The 23206-nt window shown below is 42.0% G+C and overlaps 1 protein-coding gene across 1 annotated transcript in view; it reads left to right on the forward strand.

Annotated features, from left to right (window-relative positions):
• Positions 1-19106, forward strand: part of GYS2 (glycogen synthase 2) — a 78630-nt gene extending 59524 nt beyond the window's left edge. The window contains exons 9-16 of the mRNA XM_034782728.1: positions 3691-3750; positions 4833-4911; positions 5673-5786; positions 9331-9457; positions 11857-11952; positions 13375-13538; positions 14891-14971; positions 18423-19106. Coding sequence (XP_034638619.1) covers positions 3691-3750; positions 4833-4911; positions 5673-5786; positions 9331-9457; positions 11857-11952; positions 13375-13538; positions 14891-14971; positions 18423-18638 — 937 coding nt within the window. The 3' untranslated portion in view covers positions 18639-19106. The remainder of the gene's footprint in view (positions 1-3690; positions 3751-4832; positions 4912-5672; positions 5787-9330; positions 9458-11856; positions 11953-13374; positions 13539-14890; positions 14972-18422) is intronic.
• Positions 19107-23206: the final 4100 nt, after the last annotated feature.

Genomic DNA, 23206 nt, shown 5'->3' on the forward strand with positions numbered 1-23206 from the left:
TTGGGTCGGGGGGGGGGGGGGGGGGGGGGGGGGGGGGGGGGGGGGGGGGGGGGGCAGGGGACCTGTGGCTCCGCAGGGAGCACAGCAGCATGTATGCAGTAGCGTGTCTGGTGCTGCGCGAAGCCAGACACGCTGGTCTGAGTGGCACGGTAAGGCGGCTGGAGGGTTGGAGAAGGGGTAGTGGGTTTCAGGGGGTGGGACAGGGAGCAAGGGGGGTTGGATGGGGCAGAGGTTCGGGGGGGCAATTAGGGGACAGGCAGCAGTTGGATAGGCATGGGAGTCCCAGGGGTTTGTTGGGGACAGGTAGGGGGTGGAGTCTTAGGGGGGAAGTTGGGGAAGGTCTCAGGAGGGGGCAGTTGGGGACAGGGACCATTGGGGCTTAGATAGGGGGTGGGATCCTGGGGGGCAGTTGGGGCAGGGGTCCCAGGAGCGGGTGATCAGGGGACAGGGAGCAAGAGGGTTGGATGGATTGGGGTTTCTGTGGGGGGCAGTCGGAGGGAGTGGATGGTGGCAGGGTGGGGCTACCCTCCCTCCCCGTGGAGTGTCCTATTTTTTGAATGTTAAAATATGGTATCCCTACTCGCAGTGCAGCTCTCCATTCACTGCAGCATGAGGTCTCAGCTACCTCACTCCCTCCCCCTTTCCTGGTGGTAGTGGCCATGGGAATGCTGGGAAATGTAGTTCTTTCCCTGCTCCAGGGCTGGCTCTATAGGCAGGGAGCTAACCAAGGGTACGGCTATACTTACTTCCTGGTCCGGATGTAAGCGATCGATCTTCTGGGATCGATTTATCGCGTCTTGTCTAGACACGATAAATTGATCCCGGATCAATCCCGGAAGTGCTTGCCGTCAACGCCGGTACTCCAGCTCGGCGAGAGGAGTACGCGGCATCGACGGGGGAGCCTGCCTGCCACGTCTGGACCCGCGGTAAGTTCGGACTAAGGTACTTCGAATTCAGCTACGTTATTAACGTAGCTGAATTTGCGTACCTTAGTCCGAAGTGGGGGGTTAGTGTGGACCAGGCCCAAGGAACTACGGCTCCCTGGGCTCCCCGTTGGTTCTCAGCTCCCAGGCTGGATCCCGGCCGCCCCTGCAAATGGGCTGTCCCAAGCACGTGCTTGCTTTGCTGGTGCCTAGAGCTGCCCCTGGCAGACACATTACATCGCTGTAATACAAGGTTTGCATCAATACAGCTTCCCCTGGTTTAAAACTGGTGCAGCACATCCATGTTGGTTAAGAGAAGGTTAAGGGGTGACATGATTACAGTCTATAAGTATCTACATGGGGAACAAATATTTAATAATGGACTCTTCAGTCTAGCAAAGAAAGATATAACACAATCCAATGGCTGGGAGTTAAACTAGACAAATTCAGACTGGAAATAAGGTGTAAATTTTTTAATGGTGAGAGTAATTAACCATTGGAACTATTTACCCACAGTCACGGTGTATTCTGCATCACTGACCATTTTAAAATCAAAAGTGGATGTGTTTCTAAAAGATCTGCTCTAGGAATTAGTTTGGGGAAGTTCTGTGGCTTGTGCTATACAGCAGGTCAGACTAGATGATCTCAGTGGTCCCTTCTGGCCATGGAATCTATGAATCTATATGTTGGAGATTTGCACTGGTGTAGCCAACCCAGTATAAATATCACCAGGAGAGGCAAGTGCTAACTTGTACACACCAATACAAAGCACAAACAGAACTACGCACAGTGTAATTGGTTAAAACCACCCTAACTCTATATTAATAGCACACAAAAACTGCATTTACTGCCAGTTAAGATTGTGGCAGGGTATGTCCCATCCACCTATAATTTTAAAATCAGGGAAATAAGTTAAGGAGAAAGACTTGTGTATTCCTTTCCACCTTCATACTGCCTACCACACTGTCAGTAACACAATCCAGTGCTCCTTTTTCATACTACAACCTCAGCACACTTGCTTTTTAACACACAACTTTAAGTAACCTTAGATGCTTTTATATCAATAGATAAGCACTAGAGCTGAGTAAATCATTGATTTTTCAGTTTGGAGAATTAAACAAACAAAATCTGTATTAAAAACAGTTTTGTTCTAACCTAAACTAATATTTTTTTGTTTTGTTTTAAATTTGTTTGGGGTCATTTTGGGGTGTTTTTCACCTTTGCTAAAAAAAAAATTAATTTCCCTAAACAAAATGACGTTTCGAAACAAAACGTCAAAACATTTAATTCTGAAATGGCTGACCAGTTTTGACTTTTTTTTTTTAAATCCAATTTTGTTTTGAGCTGAATCTATTTGCTGAATTCAATCCGAATTCAATCCAAATTCATGAATAGTTTGTGACCCAAAAATGAATTTTTCATCTAATTTCCCATTTGCCAAAAAATAAATTTGCCCAGCTGTAATCAGCACATCTGTCTGTCACACATTCCGTGTGTTTGGGGAATTATTTTGCCTTAAAGCTTCTGAGGTCACTGTTAAGGTTTTGCAGTTAGCTACCACTACACCATAAGTATCAGAGCACACAAACATCTAGGGGGAAATTTCCAAAGGCAGAAAAGGGCAGCTATGCATCCAACTCCCGTGAACACCTTTGAAAAGCTTGCTCAGAACCATTAAAGATAGAAGGGGTTTTGAGGTAATGGCTGATTGTTCAGAAAGAAGGTGAAAATATGTAGATGGTGGAAGAGAGGTGGTTGGGGCTGACAAGGGGAGCTGTTTAGTGGGGATCCGAAGAGGTGTGAATGACTTACTTTCTTATTGCCTTGCTTTTTATGATTTGTGTTGGTGGGATATAGAGTCTAACCACTGTAACCCAGTAGGCAACCAACCGTTGGCAGCCGGAATCCAAATTTTCCAAAGTTCAGGGTGCTCCAATAACATTTTTTGCCTGAGGCCCATCGCTAATGCTCAAAAAGCAAAAAGGCAGGAAAAGTCCCATAGAAGTATTTTATGACTTTACACTACATTTGCTGGTTTTTGAGTGCAGTGCTTTTAGCTGTACTTTATGTTCTGTGAAATGCCATCTAGTGGCTTGATATGCTAACTGCAAGTTGTACTTAGAGGCGCTTTTTACTGGCATGCAAAAGGGCTACAACAAAATGTTAAACGACGTAAACATTGTCTGGTGCAGATTTTATTATGAGTTTGCAACTTGGCCTAGGTTTGCCAAGAAGTTATCTGGTTTTCAAACCAATTTATCAGGAGGAACAGCTTGCAGCTTATCTACAGTTTGTCCTATCCCTTGTTTTTGAAGGCTCTTGCAGGTGGGAATTTTAAAATAAACCTATTTCCTCTCTCTCTCTCTCTCTCTCTCTTTTCCCCCCTAGGTTAGGTTAAATTTGAAACCTCTCAACCTTGAAAAGTGTCCCATTTCACTGCTTTTTCCACCCAAACATTGCAGTGCTGTTTTTCTGTTTCGGAGACATTAGCGAGGTCTATTTGTCAGAGTAAGGGATTGGGAAGCAAGCACTCCCAATTTCTAGTCCTGGTTTTACCACTGACTTCATTTTTGGCCTTGGGAAAATCTCTGTGGGTCATCTCCTCAGCAGTGCTAAAATCACAGTCAGTATGGCTGAGAATTGGCCGTAGCTCCCTTTCTGCCTCCCCTGATCCTGGGTCCCCCTGCATAAGTTAGGGCACCAGCAGAAACACTGTGTGTTCTGGCCCTGCCCCTGACATGTCCCATTTTTCATATTTATTTACTAGGGACACCGCACAATGTGTGAAAGAAAAATTTGGAAAGAAACTCTACGATGCACTACTGAAGTGAGTATGTAGGTCACTTTGTGTTTATATTGCAGAGGAGCCCACTGTATCACCTGTGTTGTTTATAGATGTGTATTATGGATGTAAGAAAAGAATTGGGGAGAGGTAGGAACAAACGGTGTCATTAGGGATTTAGGAAATCCATGTTCAAGTTCCTGCTTCATAATAGACTTCCTGTGTGAGCTTGGGTAAGTAACTTAAGGTAACATTTTCAAAGGTGACTTAAGCATTTAAGAGCCTAAGTCTCATTGAGAATGAATGGGATGCAGGCTCCTAAGTCACTTAGGTGCTTATGAAAATGTTATCCTTTTGTCTGTCAGTCCCAGTTCCCCATCTAAAAAATGGGGATAGTAGTATTTCCCTACCTCACTGTGGTGTTGTGAGGATAAATACATTAAGGATAGTGGGGTATTATGGTGATGGGGCCATATAAGTAGCTTAGGTAGATAAAATACAGTGGAACTCTGATATACTGAAACTTTGCTTATAGTAAAAAGGAAGAAAATTTCTGCACTCCTTTATCAGGTCATACTCTCATTGATTTCAAAGGGATCTTAGCCTGGAGTTGGAAGATCTATATGATCCCAAATGCAAAAGATTGGGTTGGAAAAAACAACAAAAATGAAATGTCTATGAAAAATGGACACAATTTTTTTTACACTTTTTTGTCTTGTTTGGTTTCACCTATAGAGCTGATTGGAAATTTTTAAAAATGAAAATTAAATTTTGACAAAAAAATAGAAATAAAAGTTCATGACAGGTTTTGTGACTCGTTTTCTTTTTCAAATATTCCAAATACATCAAAGGGGAATTGCAGCAAAGCTGTGGGGGGAGAAAGAGAACAGGATAGTCATGTGGATACAATATAGAGAAAACAGGAAAAAAAACTCTCTAAGGGCCTGATTCAAAGCTGATTGAAGAGGCTGGAAAGATGCCTGTTGACTTCAGTGAATTTTGGATCAGCTCTATTTGAGTTTCTTCATCTTCTCTGTGTAACTTTAATGCAAACTCTTAATCATAATGTCCAAAAAGCCCAATAACAAGCCATTTGGTGATATATTCTGTCTGTATTGCCTTTGCAGGGGAGAAATTCCAGATTTGAACAAGATCCTTGACCGGGATGATGTAACCATTATGAAAAGAGCCATCTTTTCAACTCAGGTCAGAGAGAATAGTCAGTACTTACACAGTTATTGGATGGAAAAGATAAACACGGTCATGTATAAGGATCATGTATAGTGAACAGGGATATGTATGAATTGGAGAATCGTTTTCTATCATGTACGTTTCTCCTAAAGTCAACTTTTTAAACGCAGTCTGTGTGTTTTTTCCATTGTCTCTGTGTTTCTTTTTAAGAATTAGTATCAAACCATCCTAACTACTTTTGGTAGCGCAAGAGCACTCCCACCACCTGATTTCTTTCCCTGAACTCCTTGGTCCTCTCCTTTAATAGTAAATTCAAATTCTTCACAATTCCTCGTCCTACTACATCTCAGTCCTTGTTTTATTTCCCATCCCTTCTTGATTCCTGGACTCTTCCATTTTTAACTGTGGGGATAATTAACCATTAAACACCTTACCTTGGGATGTGGGTGATTCTCCATCACTTAAATTCGTTAAATCAAAATGGGTGTCTTTGTAAAAGATACTGTCTATTACAAGCAGAATTTATTGGGCTAGATTCAAGAATGATTAGGTAAAATTCTATGGCACTGTGTTATGCACTAGGTTGGACTAAATTATCACAATGTTCCTTTCTGGCTTTAAAATTGAAGGGTGAAACCCTAGTCCTAATGAAGTCAATGGCAAAACTCCCATTGACTTCAACGGGGCCAGGATTTCACCTTAAGATTCTATGTTAATGGATTCTTTGCCAGCCATTTTTCATGCCTTGATCAATGTTTGCCTTTATTCTGATGTAGCGACAGTCTCTGCCTCCAGTGACCACCCACAACATGATCGATGATTCCAATGACCCGATCCTCAATACTATTCGGCGCATCGGACTCTTCAATAACCGCACAGACAGAGTTAAGGTACAATCTCTCTTTGTGAATTTTTTCTCTTTTTTTCCCCTAACGGAATTTCATTAAACTACCTCAGCCTAATTAGTCTGAGTTGGAGAAAGTGTGGTTATTCTTACTAGAGATATGCGGAATAAAATACCCAACACCTCTTTGAATAGCAACAGCCAGTCACTTTTCACAGACACCATCACCCGCTTATTACCCACAGAATTTCAAGTTAGGCATTTAATGTTAGGGGTGGCATAGCTGTTGTTAAAACATTCTAGATACAATTTTTAAAATCCTGGCCCCATTGAAGTCAATGGCTAAACTTCCATTGACTTCTTTGAGGCTGGAATTTCATCTGATGGGCCTGCAGCCCAGTAAAGCTTTATATGTTGTTTACCCAAATCTAATAACAGGGCCATATTATAAAGAGAGGAAAAGAGCACCTTCCAACCCTTGCAATGAACATGAACCCCATATATTTGTGGTAGGCAAGCCCAGTAAAGGTTGAGCCCGTACTCCACAGCCTCTTTCTGCCCACACTTCTGGGCAGGGTTCCCAAAGTGGGTGATGTGGCTTACATCGTCACCTTTAGTGTTATGTGGCTCAGAGAGGGATTGCGTCTCCTCGTGAGATCTCCTTTGGGGCAGCGTACCTAGGTAGCACACCCCCTGTAGGCTGTGGCTAAATGCCATACCCTAACTCAGAGGTGGCCAACTTACTGGCCCTCCAAGCCGCATACGACAATCTTCAGAAGTTCGAGAGCCAGGGCAAACCTGCTGGGGCTCAGAGCTTCAGCCCTGCGGGAGGCACCTGATGGGGCTCGGGGCCCTCCCAGCTAGGCAGAATTCCCTACCCCACCACGGCGCTGCAAGGTAGAGGTCCCAAGCTTCTGCCCCCACCTCTAGCCTGGTAGGTGGAGAATTGGGGGGAGGTGTGGGGGCCTCCGCAAGCTGCACTTTAATGGTAAAAGAGCCACATGTGGTTCATGAGCCACAGTTTGGCCACCCCTGCCCTAACCCATAGTGTTCAATTCTGTTGTTTTCCTTATTAAAAAGAGGGGATGATGTCACCAATGAACCATCTGAAGAATAGTTTTAGATGTCAACACTATTTCCACAATAGGTTTATATGAAAAGATTATAAAAGAAAAGGTACCATGTATGTAGAGGGGTGAACATAAGAATGGCTATACTGGGTCAGACCAAAGGCCCATCTAGCCCAGTATCCTGTCTTCCGACAGTGGCCAATGCCAGGTGCCCCAGAGGGAATGAACAGGACAGGTAATCACCAAGTGATCCATCCCTGTTGCCCATTCCCAGCTTCTGGCAAACAGAGGCTAGGGACAATATCCCTCTCCATCCTGGCTAATAGCCATTGGTGGACCTATCCTCCATGAACTTATCTAGTTCTTTTTTGAATCCTGTTATAGTCTTGGCCTTCACAACATCCTCTGACAAGGAGTTCCACAGGTTGACTGTGCGTTGTGTAAAGAAATACTTCCTTTTGTTTCTTTTAAACCTGCTGATTATTAATTTAATTTGGTGATTCCTAGTTCTTGTGTTATGAGAAGGAGTAAATAACACTTCCTTATTTACTTTCTCCCCACCAGTCATGATTTTATAGATCTCTATCATATCCCCCCTTAGTTGTCTCTTTTCCAAGCTGAAAAGTCCCAGTCTTATTAATCTCTTCTCATACGGAAGCCATTCCGTACCTCTAATAATTTTTGTTGCCTTTTTCTGAACCTTTTCCAATTCCGGTATATCTTTTTTGAGATGGGGCGACCACATCTGCATGCAGTATTCAAGATGTGGGCATACCATGGATTTATATAGAGGCAACATGATATTTTCTGTCTTATTATTAAGGCTACATTTATGTCACAGAGATCATGGAAGTCACGGAATCTGTGACTTCCAGAGACCTCTGTGACATTCTCTGCCTCAGCCCCAGGGACTGCTGGACTCCTGCTGGCATCCAGCAGGGCCCTGGCAGGGTTCCAGCAACAGGCGACAGCAGCGACAGGTGACAGGGAGCCCCCTGCAAGGTTCCAGTGACAGACTCCTGAGGGGCCCTCCTCAGGGTTACAGCCTCGCACAGGGTGGGGGTGGGGGAAAGGGAAACACTTCAGGCGAGTAGCTGGGAGTGTCCCATTTTCTCTTTGGGAAATATGGTCACCCTGCAGCTCCCTGCTGCAGTGTGCAGAAGGGAACCCCCTGCAGCTTCCAGCTGCCCTGAGTAGAGGAGGAACCACACAGCTCCCAGCCATCACAGTGGCGGGGGGAAACCATGGAGCTGCAGCAGCAAAAGCCACAGACAGGTCACGGCTTCCATGAATTTTTGTTTATTGCCGTGACCTGTCCGTGAATTTTACTAAAAATAACCATGACAAAATCTTAGCCTTACTTATTATCTACCCCTTCCTTAATGATTCCCAACATTCTGTTCACATTTTTGACTGCCACTGCACATTGAGTGGATGTTTTCAGAGACCCCATCATTTTATATGTATAGTTGGGATTATGTTTTCCAATGTGCGTTACTTTGCACTTATCAACATTGAATTTCATCTGCCATTTTGTTGCCCAGTCACCCAGTTTTGAGAGATCCTTTTTGCGGTCTGCCTGGAACTTAATTATCTTGAGCAATTTTGTATCATCTGCAAATTTTGCCACCTCACTGTTTACCCCTTTTTCTAGATCATTTATGAATATATTGAATAGGAATGGTCCCAGTAGAGACCCCTGGGGAACACCACTATTTACCTCTCTCCATCCTGGAAACTGACCATTTATTCCTACTCTTTGTTTCCTATCTTTTAACCAGTTACCAATCCATGAGAGGACCTTCCCTCTTATTCCATGACAGCTTACTTTGCTTAAGAGCCTTTGGTGAGGGACCTTGTCAAAGGCTTTCTGAAAATCTAAATACTCTATATCCACTGGATCCCCCTTGTCCACATGCTTGTTGACCCCCTCAAAGAATTCTAGTAGACTGGTGAGGCATGATTTCCCTTTACAAAAACCATGTTGACTCTTCCCCAACAAATTATGTTCATCTATGTGTCTGACAAATTTGTTCTTCACTATAGTTTCAACCAGTTTGCCTGATACTGAAGTCAGGCTTACCAGATTCTAATTGCCAGGATCACCTTTGGAGCCCTTTTTAACAATTGGCGTCACATTAGCTATCCTCCAGTCATTTCATACAGAAGCGGATTTAAATGATAGGTTACACACTATAGTTAGTAGTTCTGCAATTTCACATTTGAGTTCCTTCAGAAGTCTTGGGTAAATAACATCTGGTCCTGGTGACTTATTACTATTTAGTTTATCAATTTGTTCCAAAATCTCCTCTAGCGGGGGGAAACAAATTAAGGTACCAAAAATTATGAATGTTATCAAACTGGGCTATGTACAAATAGAATTAGGGAGGGACACAGAAGGCAATGTCCAGATTCCTAGGCTTAGGCTAGGGATGAAGGCACTAACTGCTTGATCTCTTATATAATAAAAATATTTATTCTATTTTTCTTTCGGCTCTAATGTAAGTTTTGAATATCCAGGTGATATTACACCCAGAGTTCCTGTCTTCAACAAGTCCATTATTACCCATGGACTATGAAGACTTTGTCAGAGGCTGCCATTTGGGGGTGTTTCCCTCATACTATGAGCCTTGGGGTTACACTCCAGGTAAGCAATCTTTAGGCTGACTGTTGTCAGAAGTTTAATATGCATTTTACCACTCGGGGCATTTAAAAAGATGGAGTAGCTTGCCATTCAGTTTCTACTGTAATGATGTAAGAATGCTTTTGACTCTGTTTCCTCTCCATTACAAAGCTTCTGCTGATGGCAAAGTTCTTAGACCAGATTTTTAGCTGGTGTAAATTGGCATTGCTCCATTGACAGAAAACCACCCAGCGTTGTCCCTGCTTTCAACCCTGACTTTCCCACAATCACATGTAACCTTTCTGTCTGCTGTAGCATTAGAAGACGAATCCATTTTGTGTGCAGTAACATCAAGCATCTGCCCTTAAAAAAAGAGATTTGGAGGAATGTATATATTGCAATAATGAGGCAAGAAAATAGACGCAATCCAAAATGTCCTCAGCTAGTGTAATTTGACATAACTGCATTGATTTCAATGGTGTGATACACATTTACACTATCTGGTACTAATATTTTCAGTCTGCTGGATATTTCTGTTGGTATTTACTATGAACATTTAGGATACGTCTACACTACCCGCCGGATAGGCGGATAGTGATCGATCTATCGGGGATCAATTTATCGCGTCTAGTGTAGACGCGATAAATCGATCCACGATCGCTCTGCCGTCGACTCCGGAACTCCACCACGGCAAGAGGCGGAAGCGGAGTCGATGGGGGAGCGGCGGCCATCGATCCCGCACCGCGAGGATGCAGAGTAAGTGATTCTAGGTTGATCTAAGATACGTCGACTTCAGCTACGCTATTCTCATAGCTGAAGTTGCGTATCTTAGATCGATCCCCCCCCCCCCCCAGTGTAGACCAGGCCGTAGGAGTAGCGATAGACACCAAGGACTCAGTACATGGACTGGATATCAGTGGAGCTCACAAAGGCCAATCTTCATGACAGCCTGGCATATGATCAAGAGTTTTGGAAGAAGGCTATAAAAATTGCCAACCACGAACAGAGAAGTGGCAAAAATGAAGACGACAACTTACAAGTAGTAATAGATAAACCTCATAGGATTAGGGTGAGATATTTAAAGGTGCAGTGGCAGTCAGGTTTTCAACCTAGGAATTAGAGCCCAGATGCTCTAAGATATTTTGGTGCCTAACTCCTATCGTGCCCAAATGCCTTTGAGGATCTAGGGCTAAGTGCCTAACTTCCATTTGTGCCTTTGAAAATATCTCCCTTAGTTATGATAAGCATCTGAAAGTTTTGGGTGCTTATCTGAAGCATATCTGTAGTTGGCCAGTGAATCTGAGTAGAAATCTCACAAAATCAAGCTTTCTCAGACAATGTTTAAAACTTCCTGTCTCCTGTTCCAACTGGGTCACAATTATCTGGCTGTATTTCAGCACTTTAGCTTCTTGTCCCAGCCCAAACCAGGATATGGGGAGAGGGGGGAAATTGTGAGAGCTGGGGAAGATTTTGATGTTAGACTTTAGAATAGCTTAACACAGAAAAGTTTGGCTGGCACTCAGTTTGAGGGAGTGGTTTTGCTCATCCTAATGGGTTACCCATATGAATCTCCCAAGAATAAAAATAGACCCTTCTTGATGTTTTTTTAGTTTCAGCCTAATCCTAAATTCTATATCTGGTATCAGTCCTATTGTCATATAGGTTTTTTAATGGCATTTTAAGGGTTAAAGCGCTAACATCTGATTTAAACTGTATGCTGCTTTGTATGGGGAACATGCCTTCCTTTATGGAAGAACCTGTTGGTGCTCAGTAAATAATAATAATAATAGTTATAAAAGGAGAGCACAATTTGATATCATATTTATGATTTATAGCACAATTTGCCCTGCATCTACTGTATAACTGGAAAAATAATTAGATAGACTGGCTTTGAAAGCAATCATATTTTTATGATTTTTCTCCCTGTGGCCGAAGATACAGAACCCAGTTTACAAATGTGGGAGATTAATTACGAGGCCCAAGTCCTGCATTTGGGCAGTTAGATTTGCAAATATGTACATGAAATGAGCATGTGCACACAGCAGGTGCCCATTTCAAAGCCAAAGGAAGGGTCTGGACATTGGATTTAGGCTCCCACATGTGAACACTGGGCTCACAGAGGATATTAATTAGTGTTAGCTGGAAAACAGAAATAAGGGCTTGCAAAAAAAGGGGGGGACAAATTTCCATTTCTCATCAAAATGTCACTTTCTTTGAACTTTTCTGATTGAATGGCAGTGGGGGGAAGAGGGAGGGAAGAAAGAACACACAGCAAAAATCATGATGGTTTTTCATTGAAACCTTCTGACCAGCTCTGGCACTGAAAGGGCTTTACATCATTCTATTTTCTGTTTCTATCCACTCAAGATGAAACCGAGCCACGCACATTGACATGAAATCTCTTTTTATGTCTCTTTCGGTAGCTGAGTGCACTGTGATGGGCATTCCCAGTGTGACCACAAACCTCTCTGGATTTGGCTGTTTCATGCAGGAGCATGTAGCCGACCCAGCTGCTTATGGTGAGCTTGTTAACAGTGCTTTAAAACTCATCAGATTTCGGAACCCAACTAACCAGCTGTTTTGTGACTGCGCATATTGCACTTTCTCTCCTTGCTGAAGAAAAATTATTGATGGACAAACCCCAAAGTTCAGCTATTGGATTTGGATTGAAAGTTTAGGTGTTTATCCAAAACCTGTTCTTCTCCCTCCTGTCTCTTTTTGGTCTTCCCCAAATCTCCAATCCCAGCTAGCTCATTAGCCCTTCTTCCATCTCAACTAACTTCTTCCTTCAATCCCTTCCAATTGGACTATCTATTAGTCTTTCTAAGGGAGTGGTGGAAATCTGCCTCTGCTTTAAGAATTCATGATGGCTTTCCTGGGATAGCAGCAACAGTTTGTGGAGTCCATGAAAGAGAGAGGATAACTTGACTAAACCAAACTGAGATTCTTATTTACAATAAGGCCTCTTTAAGGCACTTTTATAATGTAATGGGGCCTTATTATAAATGAGAATCAAGGCCCACGTCCTTGAAACCAATCAGAGATAGGTGCCTAAATACCTTAAGATCTGGGCCTTGGCCCCGAATCTTCAAAAAAGTTGGTGTTTAGAGTGAGGTTGAAAAAGAACAAAATGTTGGCACATCATAAAGATATTGCATTACAGAATTTGATGTGCATGAACAAAGGCCTATTTACAAATCCTTATAACTCTCACAGATCACAACCAGTTTTCACCAAACTTCCAAAAAGTACATGAATGTCTATGTCTTTACTGCAAAATTAGGTATTTACGTGGAGATAGCTGTCTGGCTGTAAAATCCTAGTGGTGACAAAGCACTATAGTTTTTACCCCTTGTTGTGAGTCACGTTCAACCACAGATGGGGAATAAAGTGTTGACCTTGACTAGCAACACTGAGGTAATAATTAGCTGTGCCTTGTCTCCACTAGGATTTTACATTGAGATAGTTAACTCAAGTTAGCTGTCTCAATATAAAAACACACCACCTTTTGCAGAGAAGACATAGCCTGTGTCTCTTGTCTGCCAAATTTCACACCACCACCTCACATCACTGAGCCACCACGGGTATTCAAGAAAAGGTAGCAATTTTTTTTATAATGGAAAAGCGAATTTTTTTTTTACCACACAAAAGCACTTGGACCATTTTTGCACAGACTTTAAAACAATAAAAGCCTTCCTGAGCGGAGAACAGATCTACCAAATTTCAGCCTGAAAGGTAAAAAATCAAAAGCATTTCTCACCAGCTGCTGAAATGCCTTGTTAGAATAGAAACACTTGTCATTCCTTGCTCCACCTATTATAAAACAAGTCCATACTTGTTATATTTAAAAGATTATGTGTAAAGAAAGATAGAAATGAAATTTAAAAGGTCAAAAGCTCGCTTCCATACCTGTTCATCTGCAACTTTGTTTGTGTCCTCAGGCATTTACATAGTTGACAGGAGGTACCGCTCTCCCGATGAGTCATGTAACCAGCTGACTCAGTTCTTGTATGGATTTTGCCAGCAGTCACGGCGTCAGAGGATCATCCAGAGAAATCGAACTGAGAGGCTCTCAGACCTACTGGACTGGAGATATTTAGGCAGGGTATGTGACTGTGTTTAGTGGGTATATAACAAGCCGTTGGCCCAAACACTTATCCACCACAATGTTTATTGGGAATAGAATCTGTCATCATTAACACCAAGGCCCCAATTCAGGGAAGTCTCCCTATTCACTTACTCAAGTACCCACTTATTCCCAAGCTGAGGAATCAACTTGATCTGTTTGTTTCAAGCAGGAGCCAAACACAATGTGGTCCTTATGCTTGCAAGCACAAAGACTGCACAAGGCTAGTGCCACTGGCAGCACGAGCCTCTCCAAACTGTACAATGGAGAGTGGACATTATACCATCTTCAGGGATGGTGCAGCAGCATCCCTAGACCTTGGGAGGCATTGGATGGGAGTCTTAAAAGCACCCAAGTGATTTCGGAGCAAAAGTGTAAATGACTTTCAATTAGATTTGTGCTCCCAAGTCACCTAGGCATTTTTGAAAATCCCACCTATTCTGCCTAAAATACCATTGGGATTCTGCACCATCCCCAAACCAGGACTGTGCTGTGAAGGCCAAATAACACCCTTAGCCTAGTACAGAGAATGATGCAATACCACACATTAACCAGAGGGAGGTAGATCAGTATTCTAAAGTCCACAGGTGAAGAGATGAGTAAAATGTACCACTGCTTTAATTACTATGTTCCTTATCCTGCACTGGGATCCATTTGGGAGGACCTTATGTCCATGTGGATCCTATTACAGGATCACAGCCTGTCACAGTAAACTGTCATTTCGGTGTGGGCCCTCGGAATGTGCAAACTTCATGGAGTTTGAACTTTTGCAAAACCATCAGACTGGTTTTCTGAATTTGCAAAAGCATGTCAATGTCATAAATCTATTCTCCTTACAGTGCCTTCATTTTGAAGGATGAGTCAGTTTTAACATGTCTACTGTATGTACTGTGTGTTACTGTATTACATTTGTGAGCATAAATAAATAAATAAATAAATATTTCCGCTCAAGAAAGAGAAACCTGTGCTATATTTTTAGGGATAAAAGAATCACCCCATCCCCACCAGAAAACTAGACTGGCTGAAGTGGGTGAAGTCCGTTCTCTTACACTTTTGTGAGAGTAAGGAGTATCTTCACTGCAGCCAAAGAAGCAGTTTCTGCCCAGTTACTCCAGTATAAATCTCTCAGGATTTGATCATTACTTCAGTGCAATGTGTCCACAGTTTCACAAGGGCCATCCCAACTGGGTTAGCCTCAGTTAAAGATCCATTCAGTCTTTCTTCAGCATCTTCTTTGAGAAGACAATAGTATTACTTTCCCTCTTGCTGCCTAAATGTGCCCAAGTCTTCATTGGGTTTTTGCACATGTAGACCTCTGTTTTCTATTGCAGTACTACATGCATGCCAGACACCTGGCTCTGAGCAGAACTTTCCCAGATAAATTTGAGATGGAACCAAATGCTCCACCAAAGGTATGTCTATCGTTATAGGTGATTTTTGTCTGCATTTCAACTACTGTCTTGAGAGAGAAAAAGAGAGGACTGGCCTGCTAAACCCAGGGTTGTGAGTTCAATCCTTGAGGGGGGCCATTTAGGGAACTGGGGTAAAAATCTGTCTGGGGTTTGGTCCTGCTTTGAGCAGGGGGTTGGACTAGATGACCTCCTGAGGTCCCTTCCAACCCTGATAGTCTATGATCTATGAACCTATGAGCATAAAGAACTTAATATACTTTATTACAGTCAAGTTTTACCAAATTCTGATAGTGTGTGGCTGCCCAATAGAAAACCCCATGAACTAGAATACAGGGCCAGATCCTCAGCTGGTGTACACTAACTTTGATGGAACTATGCCAGTTTAGGCCAGCTGAGGATCTGGCCTGCTGGGTAGAAACTGGCGATTTCTATTTTTGCTCCCCATAAAACCCATAGGAAGGTTGCTCTGCAGGCCTTCTGCAACAGGAGCTTTGAAGGGGCGAAAAGGATCTAGGGGCACGGAGGCAGGGTCTGCAAATTGTTGCACATACACTCCCTGATCCAGCCTCTCTACCTATTCTCATGCAAATTATTTGGATCTCTGTCAGGAATAATCTGAAAAACATGAGGGGAAGGCTGAGGATGGAGCAAAGCCACACATTCAATCTACTTTTGTAGCATATTGCATATATATGGCCCCCATTTGGGGTGGCATTATGCTCAGTTTTAAATTTAGGACCCAGTTATTTAAAACCTCATCTGCCAATTCATTTTTTTAAAATAACAGCTAGAGATGGGGGCCCAGACCAAAACCCTTGATCTGGATTTGGACCTGGATCTGCGCTGGCAATTGTGAACACTCGAAAATTTAGGAAAGTTCAGACTGAGGTTTGATTTCAGCTCATACACACCTAGATTCAGGAATATTCAGGTTAGGGAGTTTGATTCTATCCCTTATAGAGATATTTGAGGGGGATTTTTCAAGCTGTTGCACTGATGTAAATCCAGTAACTCCACTAACCAGTTTACTTAATGTAAATGGAAAATTTATCCTGGAAGTTTTGAGAATCTTGACGTTGATGGGAGTTGGTTACGGTTAGGGGTAGGGTTAGTGTTGGCACCTAACAACAGATGGGCTTGGACCACGTATTTTGATTTTGGACCCAAAATTTAGATTTCAGTCCATCTCTATTAATAATGAAGATTTATGAAACACGGGGGAATTTTAAAGGGAAAGATGGAAATAGTCATTTGTGAAACCAGTTAGCTCATCAAAAATTAGATTATTGATCTACTTCATTGTTTTGTATTTTGCTACATTTTATAGCTGCTGCAGGGGGAGTTAAATTCAGTGTTTTGAAATGAATGTGCATATTAGGGTGCTGGGTTAATATTATGTTAGAACTCCTTCCAGGCTATTAAGACATAAAGAGCATGACAGAAGGCTTTGGAAACCTAGCTTTGCAATAAGATCTTAGAGCTGACTTATGATATGGCCTTGGTGTTATAATAATTTAGCCACGTCTGCAAAACCAGCCTTGAACTCCTCCAAAGATACGGGGAGTTGAAGGTTGTACCACATCTTATTCAAAAGGTAGTTTTCTTTAGATTGTCAATAAGGTCTCGAATGTCAGATTATAATAGTAGATCTTAAAGCCTTACATTATACTTAAAGCAGAGGTGGATATTCTGCATACAATCCTTATTTTTAACTACTAAAAATACTCCTCTTAGGGCGAAACTTTTCACACCAAGGGTTAACTTTTCAAAAAGCTGGGCTCTGCTTTGTGGGGTGCAAAGAGTGTTATGTGAGCAGCTAAGTACCTTAGGGGGCCTGAAAGTACCTGCACGAACCAAACTGCACTTGCAGTGAAATACAGGCACAACTGCAAGTGTGAAAACAGAGGCCTGACAAAGGCTTCGCTTTTTGAATGGTCTTTAATCCGTTTGAAATTGAATTTTGTTTTTTGTAGGGTTTGACGAACTGTGTGTAGATTTGGGGGAGTTTTGACCATTCTGAGTTACCAGATGGAAAATGAGCAGAACCCTTAATTTATAGATGCTTCTTTTGTTTTCCCACTTCACTCCATTTTAAAACCGGCAGCTCTGTGTTGCCATGAAGAATATGGACTTTTCCTGTTAAATTTTTATTTAAAAGTCACAGGTGCTTGGGCTAGATCATGCCTTCCAGGCATGGCCCAGAGACAAAACAGATTGCACTGCTGCAAAGGGAAAGCCCCAGGATGCCTCCACCAGCTACTTGTCGAGCAAAGGGAGCACACCCGCTGCTATATTCCTTATGGGCTGCAGCTTACTCCCCCTGCTGCATCACTATGGTTCTGCAGGCCAGGGCTGAGAGTGATAGGCTGTGCATGGTCCCCAGAGGGGAAGGAAAAGGACAGCCCCTGCACTCTTCAGAATTCTGCCTGGCCCTTATGTAGGCTACACAGCAGAGGGGGAACACCTCCATCCCACTTAGTTTTCATATGGGTCCTCCATGTAAATTACATCAGCTTTGACTCCCTATAACACGGGCAGTAAATAGACCTAAGGGAGTCTAAGTTTGGTGTATGGGGCAGATGTAGCCTTCATTACCTTATACACAGGGACCTACCACACTCACAGCCATGAAAAACGCATCACGGGACCATGAAATCTGTCTCCTCCTGTGAAATCTGGTCTTCTGTGTGCTTTTTCCCTATATTATACAGATCTCATGGGGGAGACCAGCATTTCTCAAATTGGGGGTTCTGACCCAAAAGGGAGTTGCGGGGGGTGGTCACAAGATTATTTTTGGGGGGTATTGCCACCCTTACTTCTGCACTGCCTTCAGAGCTGGGCGGGAAGAGAGAAGTGGCTGTTGGCCGGGTGCCCAGCACTGAAGGAGTGCCCCGCCAGCAGCAGCACAAAAGTAAGGGTGGCAAGACGATACCATGCCAGGCCACCCTTACTTCTACGCTGCTGCCTTCAGAGCTGAGTGGCGGGAGAGTGGCAGCTGCTGACTGAGGGCCCAGCTCTTCAGGCAGCAGTGCAGAAGTAAGGGTGGCATGGTATGGTATTGCCTCTCTTACTTCTGCGCTGCTGCTAGCGGTGGCTCTCCAGCTGCCCAGCTCTGAAGGCAGCACCGCTGCCAGCAGCAGCACAGAAGTAAGGGTAGCAGTATCCCCTACAATAACCTTGCGACCTCCCCCCCGCAACTCCTTTTTTGGGTCAGGACCTCTACAATTACAACACCATGAAATTTCAGATTTAAATAGCTGAAATCATGAACTTTATGATTTTTAAAATCCTATGACCGTGAAATTAACCAAAATGGACCGTGAATTTGGTAGGGCCTTACTTATACATCATCTTTGCCTTGGCCCTCTGGATATATCGACCTATCGTCACTCTGTGTAACTAAACAAGCTGCACTGGCATAATGTTTATTTCTTGCTTATGTCTCTGGCAGACGGAAGGTTTCAGGTACCCCAGGCCTTCATCAGTACCACCATCGCCTTCTGTCTCTCAGCATTCCAGCCCTCATCATAGCGAGGATGAAGATGAGGATGAAAGATACGACGAGGATGAAGAGGCCGAAAGAGACAGACAAAACATAAAGTCACCTTTTTCCCTTGGAGCACTGCCACAAAGAAAGAAAAAGCAGCATGGAGAATATAGGAACTGAATTCCTTTGCTGTCACCGCAACATGGTCTTTATCCGCTAAAGAGCATCCAAGTGTAGGCTAGTCAATCTCTGTGTTAAGGGCAGTGCAGTGTGGTTAGGGAATCTTAAACAAACATTACTTGGGTTAAACTGTTTGAAAACCTAATTATATTTTACCTTACAAGTAAATGGTAATTCTCCTCTCTGCCTTGGAGGTAGAAGAAGAGATTTTTCAAAGCTTATTTAACCTAGAGAATGTGACAAACTCCGTGTGATAGCTCCAGCTAGATTGCGCATACTGTAGATCATATTTTTGTCTGTATAATTATTTGAATTTAGTTGTAATCCATGAAGAAAGGTCCATTATACTCATTCCAAATGAATACCTACTCCCATCCCTTCCTCTCCCCTTGCAAAGAGACACCACCTCTGACCCCTGAACTGGAACATTTTGAAGAAATTGTTACCAGGGAAAACCTTGGCAGAGTTTAAAAAAAAAAAAAAAAAAAAATGTTGAAAAGAAAATGGTTTGTTTTTTCTTCTGCTGTTTCTCTTATTCTAAATCTACATCATTTTAAGAATTTTTTTAAAGCACACAGAAATGTCTTGGTGCTGTTTATGGAAAAATATCTGGTGTTACTCCATGAATATTTGCATTTTTAGGTGAAGTCATCTTATGGAGTTGTCTAGAGCCACAAAAAAACAGCAGACCACTTTTTTCTGGTTTCTTTTGAATGCTCCATTTTATTGCATTTTTACTCTCTCCGCTGAAGTTTGTTGATAAAGTTTGGAGGGAAAATTCATGTGATTTGGCTCAAGCAAGCTATAAAATTCCTGAAAATGCTTGCTTCTGTGACTAACTCCACATGTCACATTGTGATAGGATAACATTGTCTCAAAAATCTACATTTAAAAGGTGATGACCTTAGCTCTCTCTGTTAATGGGAAATTTCCAGGACAAGATGACCTCCTATAGAACTGCCTAAGTTAGCAGAGCTTATTAGTTAGCTGTGGTACCACCAGAGACAACTGAGGTCGGGGTGCTTTTGTGTTGGACATTGTACAGTCACATAATGAGAGATAGTCCTTGCCTGGAAGAGCTCACAATCTAAATAGACAAACTATAAGAGGGGAAACAAAGGCACAGAGTGGTGCAATGACTTGCTCAAGATCACCACACAGCAGATCATCATCAGAAGGAGGAACAGAACCCAGGTCTCCAGAGTCCTAGTCCAGAGCTCTATTCAGTAGACAAGACTGCCCCTTCTTATTGTAATGCAGAGAAAACAAATGGGCCCAGACCTTGTACTCTCAGTACCAAATGTGTGAGATTGCCCTTTAAAAGATCTGACCAAATCCCTCAAATGAAAGGTGCAACACCAAAAAAAATAACAGAGGAGTGAACTTGAAATAATGAGTAGTGCTTTCCTGTAAGGTACAATTCTATGACAAAGTCTGCCCTGACTTACCCTGTTCCCATAGAACCCTACTGAGTTCAGCATGCAAGCCAAGGCAGCATTGTCTGTGGAGTTCTCTTCAGTTTCTGTGATCTAGTATATCTGAGGTAAATGAATTACAGTAATAAGTTGTGAGAGCAAAATTTTCAAAAGTGCCTAAGTCCCATTTTCAAAAGAGAATTAGGCCCAGATCCTACTTAGGCATTAAATCAATGGGAACTAAGTGCTTAAATACCTTTAGGTCTCAGGCACTTAGGAGCAAATTACAATGAAACTTGGACTCCTAAACGCCGAAGGACCAGATTCTTAAATGTATTTAGGTGTTTAAAGATGGAGCGAGGCCCTCAGTGGGATTTTTAAAAGCACATAGGCCGCATTGGGAGTTACTTCTGAAGTCACTTGTTAAAATGGAATGTATGGTTCCTAAGTCACATAGGCATTTTATTTTACACCTAGAAGAAAACACCAGGTTTGTATGACACAAAGATAAATGTGTATATCAAATCAGTCACTGCCCTGTGAAATGATGATGAAGAAAAGAAAAATAACTAAAACAACCAATAAGTTGACATTTTTCATGAGAACTTATGTTGCAAAATGATGAAAGCCAAATATATTATAAGTACCCATATTATTCCGAACACTTTCTGAATGGGGGGGGGGAGTTGGGCGAGAATAGCTGGATTTCATCACAAAGTTGTTCATAATGAATATTCTTCCCTGCTCTAGTAATTTCTTTTTAATCACTTAAACTGCCCATACAACTTCAATAGGATATAATAGGTCACACTCTCAGCTGGTACAAATGGGCAATGTGCTGTTCACTTAATGGAGCTACCTTCTAGAGCTGAGCCGGAAACATGTTTCCCATCTTACGAGAATTTTTAAGATTTTTTAAAAGTTTTTTCACACTGACCTAGCATGAAAAGTCAAAATCCGGACAACATTTTCTAACCAAAACATTGAAAGATGTCATATTGGGTCAACTGATAATTTTACAGCATTTCATTTTGATGTTGACCTTTTTATTTTACATTTGTTTATTATAAATTAACTTAAATTTCTAAACAAAAGTGTCATCGTGACCTGAAAATGGAACTTTCATTTTGAAAATGTTGAAAAGGGACATTTTGAAACTTTTTTTCCAAAATCTTTTTTAAACAGGAAATTTGTCAAACTATTTTGGTTTTGACAAATTGGCATTTTCTAGCAAATAAATGTTAAGTTAAAAATGTACTGACCGGCTCTACTACATTAAAACAACTTAACTCATTCTTTCTGGATATGTCCCACAGAATTGCAAGGAGCAATATACATGATCCAATGTGCAGATTCCCACAAGGTTAAATCCTATACTCGTTTTCAGCCATGTCCCCAGTATATAAGACCACTGAGGAAAATAGCGGGCTGGCTTATGCTCAAATGCCAAAAGTATCCCAATGACACCCAGCTCTTTGGTTCAATCTCATCAAACTCACACACTGCAGTCAACTGACCAGCTTCCTACACAATTGGATGAAAAGCCGCTGGTTCAAGCTTCACCCAGACGAGAGTGAGATGATGCTGGTAGAAAGGAAAAAAACCCTTTGATGATCTGGCAGAGATTCCTCTATCTAGGACACTGTCCTCTGTTTGTCAAAGTCACACATGGTCTCTTGACTCCCTTCTATAACTAGATGCCCCAAGAGCAGCAGCATACTTTCTAGATGGAACTAGCATGAATACTATGTCCTTTCCTACAGTAGCCAGAGTGATCTTATGCTGCACACTTCTAGGCTTACTCATTTTAATTCTGCCCTGAATGTTAGAGCTGGTTTTCAAGAGTATGATGTATTTGAAATATTACCAAACATTTTTGCCTTTTGATCATGGGAAGGTAGCAAGGACTCAAAATAAGTGTTCACCTAAGATACCAGCTCACCAAAGGCCAACCCCCAACTGATTTCATATCATTATTGGGTCATTTATTGGCATCTGACAAACTTGGCAGTAGTTAGCTGTCATACTGAAAACACGAAGGCTCCAAGAACAGCTCATTTCCAAGTAAGGTAGACCTTTTATTTATTTTCATGACATTTGTAAGGAATAGTGGGCATGGACCTACAGTAAAACATAAAAAAGTCCATTAATCTTGAATATAGCTAATGTTTTGCTGTAGCTCTGAAATGTTCAGGCACATGAAGGTTAGGATAATCTAACAGATCAGTAGATACATAACCCCTTTACTTTTCTCCAGGGTACAGTACAACCCCAGTTTGTGCCAAACAATAATTTAGAAACACGTGAGGCATTCAGATTAGACTTCATACAAAGTCCTTTGAAGTAAATAAAAAGATTCCCATTGACTTCATTTGGGCTATAGCTGAACTCATACGTGGGATTCTGAATGAATGGCTGAATGAATGAAGTGATCTAGCACACCCTGCCCCTGGGTGATTTAACTCTGTTTCAAAAACCAGGATTTGTTCCTGGTTCATCTAATCATTTCCCCAAAAACTGATTAAAAATGTAACTAATTACCAGAAGTATCTATCAACACATCAAAAAAATTAATTCCTCCATTATTTCAGCTGTGTTGTTTTCGGGCAAGTGGGAAACAACATTGCATTGATTGCAAATTAGTGGCATTAAGCAGTGTTGACATCATGAGACAGATCACAGGCAAATGGTTTTTAGAAAAAAAAAAAAAAAGAAACATCGTTGCAGGGACACACGTATCCTGTGACTATTCTTTAATTACAGAACTCCAGAAGACTTTCTGGTAATTACCATATAACTACATAGCAATGTGAAACATGTCCATATCAGTGTGGAATAGCAATTAGCCAATTCAAGTGTAATTCCCATATTGCAGCTCAGAAAGCAAATAAGTACATAAATCAATTGCATAAAAAATGTGTAATTACATATATTTATGTGCAATTTTCTTATTGCCATGTGTGGCTAGATTCACTGCTGGCACAACACAATGAACTTCAACTGATGACAGTGGTGAATTTATCCCATGACCTTTAGGAAGGCTCCCAATCCTGGTAAGAATTACACAGGTGCATATCTTTATACACTGTGAGTAGTCTGATGGAATTACTCACAGTACATAAAAGATAAGCATATATTTTAATTTTGCAGGAT

The sequence above is a fragment of the Trachemys scripta genome, chromosome 1, assembly GCF_013100865.1.
Source record: "Trachemys scripta elegans isolate TJP31775 chromosome 1, CAS_Tse_1.0, whole genome shotgun sequence".
In the NCBI taxonomy this organism is placed as follows: Eukaryota; Metazoa; Chordata; order Testudines; family Emydidae; genus Trachemys; species Trachemys scripta.